General features: G+C 36.6%; 1 protein-coding gene across 1 annotated transcript; it reads right to left on the bottom strand.

Moving 5' to 3' along the window:
* Positions 1–5,015: 5,015 nt before the first annotated feature.
* LOC114182367 (chloride channel protein CLC-b-like) lies at positions 5,016–9,527 on the bottom strand. The gene is made up of 6 exons (XM_028069238.1): positions 9,040–9,527; positions 8,748–8,948; positions 8,391–8,568; positions 7,239–7,771; positions 5,839–6,988; positions 5,016–5,364 (listed from the first exon to the last, which is right to left on the bottom strand). Exons 1-6 carry the CDS (start codon positions 9,228–9,230, stop codon positions 5,269–5,271), a joined length of 2,349 nt encoding a protein of 782 aa, XP_027925039.1. The 5' UTR covers positions 9,231–9,527; the 3' UTR covers positions 5,016–5,268.
* Positions 9,528–11,552: the final 2,025 nt, after the last annotated feature.

The raw sequence follows: 11,552 nt of genomic DNA, 5'->3' as shown, positions 1-11,552 counted from the left end.
TATTTTACGCTTAATTATGTTTTGAGTTCATGATAAATTTGGAAACATGCTCGACAACCTAGATGGGTCGGGCAGACCCAACTATGCAACCAGATTGGTTAGACCCGATGACCCACACGAGCTGGATCGACTGGGAAGCCCAAACAGGCTAGGTGGCCCGATGATCTAGAGGCCTGACGGCCCATACTGCACGATTGTGCCGTCAAGTTCGTCAATATGGCCCGGTCCAACCCGTCTAGGTCATTAGCCCAATGCTCCAAACGGATCCGACGAACCGAACGGGCCCTATGACCTGGACGGGCCCGACGAGCTGAACGAGCCTGACAATCCAGACAGGGCCGAATACCCAGACGGGTTCGACGACCTGGACGGGCCCGTATACCCAGACGAACTCGAAGACCCGGACGGGTCCGGTGACTAGGATGGGCCTGACGACTTAGACACGTCCGACGACCCGGATAGGCCCGACGACCTAGACGGGCCCAAAACTTGAACGAGCCCGACAACTAGTATGGGCCCTTTCAAACCATCGGGTTCGTCCGTATAGTCTGGCTTGTACAAGTCGTCAGGCCCGTCTGGATCATCGGGACCATCTGGGTCATCGGGCCCATCCGGGTCGTCGGGCCCGTCCAAGTCGCCGGGCCTGTCCAGGTCGTCAGACGTGTCCAAGTCGTCGAGCCCATTCGAGTCATCGGGCCCGACTGGGTCCTCGTGTCCATCCTAGTTGTCGGACCCGTCCGGGTCTTCTGGCCCGTTTGGTTGTACGGGCCCAATGATTTGGAAGGGCTCGTTCGGGTCGTCGAGGTCGTTTGGGTCGTCGGGCCCGTCCGAGTCATTGGGTCATCGGACCCGTTCGAGTCATCTGGTCCGTCTAGATCGTCGGGCCTGTTTGGGTAGTCAAACATGTTTGGGTCATCGAGCATGTTTGGGTCATCAAGCCCATCCAGTTCGTCAGGCCCGTCCTGGTCGTCGGGCACGTCTGGGTCGTTAGACACGTCCGGGTCGTCGGGCCTGTCCGGGTCGTCGGGCACGTTCGTGTCGTCGGATCCATCCGGGTCGTTGGGCACGTCTGGGTTTTCGTGCCCGTCCAGATCGTCTAGAATGTGAGGTTGAGTGAAAAGAATTTTAAATTCCACCTATTTTAAGGGTATTTGAATTTCTACTAATTTAGCTAATTGAAATCCTTCAAAAAAATGCTTGCATTTGAAATGTTTTTTAATTTCTCTATCCAAACAAAACATTTCATTACAAAGAAATCTAAATTCTTCAAAAAAATGAATTGCTTCATTAAAATACTCTATCCAAACACACCCTAAAAAAAAGGTGAAATTTGAAATTCTTTTCACTAAACCCCAAATGGACCAGGCAAACCCGACAACCATGATAGGCTGGGCTGGCCAGACAATCCAAACGAACCAAACCAACTTGACGACACAAACAGGTTGAGCAAGCCCAACAACCTAGACAGATCGGGCGGGCCCAACGATCCAAACGGACCAGGATGACCTAATGACACATATAGGTCGGGCGAGTTTGACAACTCAAACAGGCCGATCAAGCCTAATAATCCACATCGCCCGGGTGGGCCCGATGACCAAGATGTGTCAAGTTGGCTCAACGACCCAGACAAACCAGGCTGGCCTGACGACATCAACGGGTCGGGCGGGCCCGATGACCCAAACGGGACTAACGACATAGACAAGTCGGGTGGGCTCAAAGATAGAGACGGGCCAAACCGACCTGACAACCAAAATGGGTCAACGGGTCCGATGACCCACACGAGTTTGGCGAGCCAGATGACCTAGAGGTGTCAAGTGGGTTTGACAACCCAAACGTGTCGAGCAGGCCCAACGACCATACCGACCCGTTGACCTTACAAGCCTGACCGACCTGATGATCTAGTTAGGCCTGACCGGCCCAATGACCTAGACGAGCTCGACCGGTCTGACGATCCAGGCGATACTGACCGGCTCGACGACCTTGCCAGGTTGGGCCGACCCATCAAGACAAGCTTGTAGGGTGTGCCCGATGATACAAACGGGCTTGACAACGGGTAGGACGAGCGCGACGACCTAAAGCCCACGACCTAGTTGGGTTGGGTTGGGTCGACGAACTTGACGGGCATGACTGGCCCGTATGAGCCGTCAGATTGATCAGGCTTGTCTGGATCGTCGAGCCGACCCAACCTAGCCCATTTGGATTTCTCGACCCGGCTGAATCGTTGGGTCGGTCCTACCCATTTGGGTCGCTGAGCCCGTTTCCAAATTTATCATGAACTCAAAACATAATTAAGCCTAAAATAAATATTGTTAAAATGAAATTTTATCTCACAAAAAAATCAATTATTTTATCCAAACAAGAAATTGAAATGTATGGTATTTTAATTTCTTTATCCAAACAATTTATTTAGAAAATGAAAGAAATTTAATTGCAAGCAATTTAAATACAATGCATTTCAATTTCTCAGCATTGTTAAAATGTTTCATCCAAACCCAATGTAATTGTTTTGAGTAATCTATTTTGTGTCATTCCTTGTATGTGACATGATTGATTTAACTCATTTGTTTCATTTTCTTGAACAAATGTAATGTTGTTTACCATTTTATAACAAATTTTTTCTCGAGTTTCTTTACTTGTATGATTCGATCATGTGTTTATATAGTTTAGCTTGAATTTTTTAATTTTTCAAATTATTTACCTCAAGTACCTGAAATGGTTGAAATGATGAGATCTCAATAAATTATGTCATGAATCATAGAATATGGAGCCAAAATAAAGTTAACATTGACGAAACTTTTACTTATAACATAGCGATGAATGTTATGAATGACAATGAGGATCAATAAGCAATGATCATTGAAGATTGTCGGCGAAGAAAAGATTGGCCAAAATGAAAATATGCAAAGAAGCATAATTGTATTTGCTTACTAAACGAAAGATTTTTGGACGTATAGTTCGCATACTGAAGTTGTGAAACTTGTTGGGTACATATGGATTTTTGCGCAAAAATCAAATTAAAAATGATAAAATTGTTAGATACAAAGCATAATTGGTTGCTCAAGGTTATTCACAAAACCTTGTATTGATTAATGAAAAAACATGTTCACTAGTATTGGATGCAACAACATTGCAATATTCGATTATCCTAGTTGCACAACAAGGTTTGCATTTACATCTAATGGATGATGTTACAACCTATTCGTATGGTTCTTTTGAGAATCATATTTATATGAAAATCCCTGAAGGATTTTATTTGCCTAACAAGACAAATTCTAAAGAGTATTATTCAATAAAATTGAACATGCTCTTTTATTGATTAAAGCAAGGATGTGTGTGGTATAACCATCTTATTGAGTTCTTATTAAAATAAGGATATGGAAATGATCCTTTTTGTCCTTGTATTTATATGAAAATATTAGAAAATCAATTTTTCATAATTATTGTTTATGTAGATGACATAAACATCGTTGAAACTACTAATGAACTCACAAGGCAATTGAAAGAATTTGAGATGAATGATCTTTGAAGGGCAAAGTCTTGTTTGAAGTTAGAAATTGAGTATTTAAATAAAAGTATTTTTATACATCAAGAGGCTTATATGATTAAGGTGCTTAAAATGTTCTAAATGGACAAGTCATGTCCATTATGCACTTCAATAGTTGTGAGGTTGTTAGATGTTGATAAAGACTCTTCTTAGACCTCAAGAAAATGATGAAGATCTTCTTGGTCTAGAAGCACCATATCTTAGTGTCATAAAAACACTAATGTATCTTGCGAATTATACTCGATCTAATATTGCATTTGCTATAAATTTGTTAAGCAAGATATAGTTCTTCAACTACAAGAAGAAAATGGTTTGGAGTAAAACATATACTTCGTTACTTTAAGGGTACTACGAATATGAGCTTATTCCATCCAAATGATTCAGATTCAGACCAATGGGTTATAGATATGCATGTTATTTTACATATTCTTACAATGTCACAATGGTTGATCACAAACAAGATGTTTGTTCACATGTGGTAGCACAATGGTTTCATGAAGGTATATGAAACAAACCATAGTAGCAACATCGTCTAATCATACAAAATTACGAGGAAAGTTATGAATATGTTTGGTTAAGGTTTATAATTCAACATGTGCAAGAAACTTGTGACTATCCCCGAGAAAGATGGAATCAACAACCATATATGAATACAATAGTGTATTGTTCAATTGAAAAGATGATATAGATATCCAAAAATTCGTTCATCTAAAAATATGACAAGTCTATTTGTAAAGTTTTTGCCAAGAAAAACTTTTGAGCAAATGACTCACAAATTCGGACTCTGTCACCTTAATGATGTAAGTTTACAAGAGGGGGAGAAATAGAATATGTGATGAACAAGATTGTATTAAAGAATACAGAATGTTGTACTCTTTTTACTTCACTAGGTTTTTTATCCCAAAGGGTTTTTCCTAGTAAGGTTTTAACGAGGCACATTCTTTATCAATGGGCACCTCAAGGGGGAGTGTTATGAATTAATGATTATCCATTGATTTGATGCATTTACTCATATGATTCATTACTTTTTATGGTAAATATTTGTATTAACTAAGTTGATTTGTTTTCTTTATGGATTACATATTGTATCTATAAATAGGACTCTTCCTATCAATAATAATACACAAAATGAGTTGCTCCCTATTCTCTATTCTCTATTGTTTCTTCTCTTCTCTATTATCTATTATTCTCTCTATTATTCACTTTATTTCATAACAATTTCAAAATTTAAATAATTTTCTTAGCACTTTTTAATTATATATATTAAAATTAGAAAAAAAGAAAAACGAGGGGTTTGCCTCCGGACCACCAAATAGCTGCGTCTCTAGTAAAGATTGCTTGGTGAAATACTAAAATTTCTAAATCTCAGGAGGGAAAAAGAAAAAGGAAAAGGAAAAAAAAAAGTAAATTAACAAGGGATAAAGAAAAATAGAAAAAAAAAAAAGGAAAATCTTAGTACCTGTTTCTGAGGTGGAAAAAGAAAAATTACCATTGATATTATCATTAACGTTATTTAACAAGGGAAGACGATATGATCTCATTACCAGATAAAAACCTGTGAGGAAAAAAATAAGAAAAATTGAATATGGTATACATCAATGTTGTATCTTCTTCTCCATGCATGACCCAAATAATGCAAAACTGAGGAAAAGCTTCATGTTGAATAGAGAGAATTGTCCCAATAAAGCTGCTTGTCCATTCATTCATATTTGATAACAAAAGCTTCATTTCCTCTTTGATTTTGACAAGTGAGGAAACACTGTCAGAATGTTGTGTGCCAGAAGATCCTGCCTCGTCAAGATCCCAATCACAGGAGACACCTATGAGGACAACAAATTTAAGGTTAATCTGAGATTACCTTTAAGGTTAAAAATGTTTTATTCTATGTAAAAGGAAGTATAAACTTGTTTGGAAAACAAGGAAAACATTTAACACAATTCCATTTGAGAGACTTCAACTTCATGCACAAATTGTCAGAAATTATGATGACTTCAATTTGGACATATGTTGATAGGAGTCATGAAAACTTCAGTATTATGAAAAAAGTGAGGAACTTCGATGTTTCGAAAAATTTAGTAGTCGGAAAAAAGTGAAGTTATCAGAATGACTCAAGTATTAATGAATTTCTATAGACTTACTCGTGACCAATAATATTTGTTTACTTGCCCGTTTTCGTAGTATCTGGACAACTTATATACTTAAAAAAAAACCCATATTTCATCTTGAAATGCTTTCAAAAGGCTAAATCAAATTCAATGCTAAAATGGAAGTAATTTTGTGCTGAATAAACTCACCCCAGATGCTTGATACTTTGGCACAACAAGCATATGGCGAAGTCCTACTTGTCTGAAGAGAACCATGGCTTTTGCTACTGACATACTCTCGAGCACTGTAAATGGAGTAGTGTTGGTAAGAGGGTGTAGATCAACAAACATCTCCATTTCTTCTTTAGTCACAGCCACATCTTCAATGTTTCCTTCTCTCTCAGCCAGTTCCACCCATGTAAATTTCTCTCTAACTTCCCATTCCTCAGTTCTCCTTTTCTCCTTCAAGAACCACTTCTTCTTGAGCACCTGAATAAGGTGTGCTCTTAGAATGATTCCATGAAGTTCTGTGGCCTCACTGGCCACTCCTGTTGCTGGCACCACTCCACAATCCATGACAGGAAAACCATTATGTGTGGTGTTTCTCAAGGCATCGACTATATTGGCTACTTTTTCCACTCCTCTAAAGCTGATCACTGCTGGCTTCACATCAACAAGCTCTCCCACTGTGAGGTTTCTCATCCATGGCTCAGGGTTTGCATCCATGAAAGGGAGGCCTTTCAAGTGCAGAATGATCTCATAGATGCTTGGGTTGAAGCTGTCTCCAACAGTTTTAGCTATGAGGAGAACAATCATGGTTATTGGTAGCAGAAGAAGGTTGTTGGTGAGTTCAAGGAAGATAACACAAAGGGACACAGTCATTCTCATTGATCCAGCCATAAGTGAGGCTGCACCAAGCACTGCAAACAGCCCTTGATCAATGTTTGTATGAGGTCTCATTAAGATTCCAAGAAGTCTTCCATAACCTGAACCCATGAGAATGATTGGTAGAAAAAGCCCTGATGGCACAGCAATCCCAAAGGTGATTAGTCCCAGTATGCAGTAGAGTGCAAAGAAAATTAGGATGGAGAAGGGTTGGTACTCAAATGGAGTGTTGGTAGAGAATATGTTTCTGACAGCATCATCATTGGTGGTCAGAAGCAGAGTTGCAAGATCATTGTAGTGCCCATTTGGGCAGTTGAATTGTTTGAAGTTTCCAGAACGTCCGTTTGTAGGACACATTTCTGAAAGGGAAGGATCACAAGGGGTGCATTTTGCTAGGAATGGGAGACAGTATTGGCATATTGATGTGAAGAGTGCAACTGAAAGACTGAGGAGGAGCTTGTACATTTTTCCTTTCCTGCAAAAACCAAAAGTAGTTGATTCAGTAACACCAACACCAATTTGGATTTTGGATTTAGAATTTAAGATTTAGATTCAGGATCTAAGGTTTAAAACACTAATCTCCCTGTAACTCAAACCATCAAACTCTCGGTTACAGTTACAGCATTGTTAATTTTATTTACAGCTAATTTGTATTGTTGTGGATTATATAATGTACTATTTGATTAAAACAAGATGACAGATTGAGATTAGGTAAAGTTGCTTACTGATTGATGAGATTGTAGAGACGGAGGACTTTATGCAGAAGGTAGTTGTAAAGGCTTCCCAATACCCCACCAAGGACTCCAATGATAACAACAGGGATAACATCCATTACATTATAATTCACAGTGACATCACTAACATCAAACATGATGAGGCCACCTTCACCAAAAAGGCCACATTTTCCTTTGTGGCAAAGTTCAATGGTGGCCCTAAGCACAACCACAACCACAGCTGTGCTGAAAAAGGTTCTCCAGAGGAGTGCACTTCTCCACCATGTTGCCACCTCCTCAAGAGCAAAGAGAACTCCACCCACTGGTGCCCTGAAAGCTGCACACACCCCTGAAGAAGCACCACAGGTGATGAGATCCCTACGGTCACGATCATTGTTGAAATATCTCAACCACCTCCACTTGATCCTGTAATTGTCAGGGCCACCTTGACCAAGTAATGAAGCAATGCAGCTACCAATGTGTACCAATGGCCCTTCTTTTCCTAAATCTAGGCCTGCAGATACAGCTCCAATGCTTCCAATGATCTACACCAGCAAATGTATTTGTTACACTTTCTCAGTGTTTTGGTTAGTAATGATCATTCATCATAGACAATTCCAAGTGTTAATGTCTGAAATCCATAATGCTCTGCTATTATAAGAAAAAATTCAAGAATTCAGTGGTGACATCAAGGAAAAATTAAATTGTACTCATCTCTTCGTTTTTAAGATTTCATTAGATACTCCTCATTTTGGGACCTATGGACAATTCCGTACTTGTTTTAACTTCTTGTAAATTACACAGACCTCCTTGATTGTTTGAAAAATATCACAACAAGAGTATCCCTTTAAAGGTGTTGTAAATGTAGAAAAAAATGGGAGTATTATGTCCAATCCAAAAAAATCTCAAGAGTCAGTGTAATCCTTTTTCCGATCCCTTAAAAAACATTTGTACTACTTTTGAGATCACACTACAGTAAAAGAGTGCTAATCATGAAAAATTAACGATGACAGAAATCAACTTGAGCCTATTTCCTAACCCTCCAAAACAACTCTAAAAACAAGGAAGACTTGTGTATACATTTTCACATTCTTCTTTGATGTGATTAGTTAATCAGAAGTTAAATGGTTGAGGCAGTGCAATTTTCAACATAAAAAACTTTACCTTAACAAACAATGTTGTGGCACCATACATGTTGGGAGTATCAACCCCATTAAGATAAGCTTTGATTTCTGGTATTCCAGGTCCAGCAGCTGTGGGTGCAAAACACACACACAGAATAGAAGCAACAAATGTCAAAATGAAATTAGCTCCAGTGAAATATAGGAAACCTGTCAGGTACCTGCACCATATATCAGATATTCATATTCATTCACAGTTTGCACACAGTTCATATAACAAAATTCTCACACACATAAAACCTGAAGCTGGATATCTTGCAAACATTTTTCCCTCTCATAGAAGTAAAGAAATTCTGGGATTACAAGAGAGAATAGAAGATGGGGGAAATTGATCTCTTACCTTTCCTTTTGGATAAAGTTGACAACAGCAAGAAGCTTGTACCCTGCAATGTTCTCTATAGCAAGATTGATCAAAGTGGCTATGACACCAGTGAGAAGTCCAACAAGGAATGCAAGAGCCCATTTCCAGAATATGTACTGCAAAACTTGAGTTCTTGATCTGCTCCTCCAATCTTGTTTGAACAGGTCATTCTCATTGATCCTGCACAGAGGGAGGTTCTTCAAAATGAGTACACAAAGTGACATATACACATGAAAATTGAGCATGATGGTGTCTTGTTCTGGTTTCTTACTCATAATCCAAGCTTTCTATGTAGGAAACTTTTGCTCCAACAAGAGCAAGTGGATTGGAAGACAATGTCCTGTTCCTCTTTAGCAGAGGCTCATTCAGTGGATTGCTTTCTGGATCTCTTTCTTCAACCTCTTCCACCATGGTGTCATTCATTGATGTGCTTTCTTTCTGCACACCAGATTCCTTACTCATTGGAACAAATCACCAAACAGTTGAGGCACACAAACTGATCAATATCTGGAGTTGACACCCTTACGAAAAGAAGTTTTGGATTGGAACAAAGTGCTTCAACAAACCTATATATGAAAAAGCAATTCAAAGCATTGCTCATTTCCTTTTAAATTATGACACATGTTATGCAAGATTGACAAAGTAAAACTGGTGGACCCATCATTAGATGAGGTTCTTGTTATCGGTGTGATCAGTGTTTATGATTATCTTTCGGCTTTTAAACTCATTAAGCTAAAGATCTTACAAGGAAAACTTGCAAATTTAACTTTGATAATTGTTGGAGTAATTGTTACTAAATGGGTATAAATAAATTGTTCTTAAATGTTTGGAATGGAAATCGTGGCTGTTATCGCTCTGTGTTTTTTCAATGTCTATTTTAAGTCTTTGTCTCACCAATAATTTATTGTACAATGAGAACATGACATGTTTTTATAATATGGTTTTCTATTTATTTCGGACCACTTGCCATGAGTTAAAGCCACATGCAAGGCATGAATTTAAGGTATGATTGAGGCTAATATTCAGCTACCTAAACAAATTTCCACAAGTTAATTTATTTGGACCATAAACTTCAACAACTTTATGAAAATATATAAAAAATAAAATTATATTTTTTTTTGTAAATTAAAAGTTAAATTTATTTTTTGATATGAATCAATATAGTTCATTTAATCAAATTGATTATAATGAAGGTACAATACAACAAATAATATATATGACATTATTTTTGTCAAAATTGAAAAGAGACTTAAATTATAAACATTTAATGAATATATCTTTTGAATGTAGAGATATATTTGTTTATAGACTTAAAAATATATCTTTAAGGGTAGTGGATTTTGTCAAACAGAATAAAATAAAATTGGAGTTTCTTTTTTTCTTTATCTTGAATAGACTGAAATTCAAATATCTTAACAAATGATAAAATTCTGAATCAAATTTTGCTAATAGTAGTCAATAAATGTTATATTAAAAAATAGTATTATTGTTGTGTCATCATATATATTTGATAAAAAACAGAACATTACATTCACAATAAATCAAATCAAAAGGTTATTAAACTAAATTAAATTTAAAATTTGAAGGAGGCAATTTAATAAACAAATTTTAATTTGATTATAATTAATTTTTATTTGAAAGATTTTAGTGTAGAAGCTTATCCGTACAACTCACGATAGTGACAAGGTTTGAATGTTCCAAAAGAAAACTGTTCTAAACCTACTTCGTAATTGTTAATTAAGTTACCATGTTTTGTAAGTAAAGACTCAAAGTTTATGGGTCATGATACATATATTCGCTGTCAAAAAATAATTAGGATTCGTCAAATATTTCTGATCATTACGATTAATACTTAAATAGTTACATGCTTTATCATTTATAAATAAAATAAATATATTTTCTGAGTAATCAAATTTCATAATCATGGGAAAGATTTTCACTCCAACTTTCATTTCATTGACATTAAATATAAATAATTTGTTGTAAGAACTTTTGGGAAACTTCTACGACATCTGAAACAAACTTTTTATGTAATAATAATTAGGCATTGGAATCATCTTTTTTGCGACAAGTCAGCGAAATCATCATCACGTGAGGCACGTGTTACATTCTTTTAGTTATTAGGTTTAGTTGATGTTATGGTTTTCAATTTTGATGAACCCTTTCACATCTCACAAGACTTTTGGTTTAGAATTCTCAAATTGCCCACGTCACTTGTCATTTATTATATAATAATTTTCGTTTAACATCAAACATCTTCTTTTCAACTAATTAAATTACAAATTATTAAGCAAGTACTTATGTTTTTTGTTTTCTTTCTTTTACTTTTCGCAATATTTCTTTTCTATATTTCTCTTTCTTTTTATGCAATCATTCATCTTTTATATTTCTTCTTTTCTCTATCTCTCTATTTTTACACCAATAAAGTTTTAAATGGGATGGGTTATTATCATAATGAAAAAACGTATTAGTAAATTCTACACCATTACGTTTCCAAACTTACACTAAAATTAGCGACTAAAATAATGGCTTGCCTCTACAAATAATTATTATTATTCAAGGATTTTTTTAGCGTTAACTATATTATCTATTTTATAAAATATTTTATTAATTTCTTTTTCATATTGTACTATCAATTCTTATTATTTTCACACGTTCTCACCACTTATAATTTTTGTTCTCGTGGTTTTAAAATTTTACATATTCTATTATCTTATTATTAGAAAAAAAAAATGTATTATTTTGAAAAAGTTAGAGATAAAAAGACGGTCATGTTATAAAGAC

Source organism: Vigna unguiculata, chromosome 4 (assembly GCF_004118075.2).
Source record: "Vigna unguiculata cultivar IT97K-499-35 chromosome 4, ASM411807v1, whole genome shotgun sequence".
Taxonomy (NCBI): Eukaryota; Viridiplantae; Streptophyta; class Magnoliopsida; order Fabales; family Fabaceae; genus Vigna; species Vigna unguiculata.
This window is presented reverse-complemented; position numbering and strand designations above follow the sequence as displayed.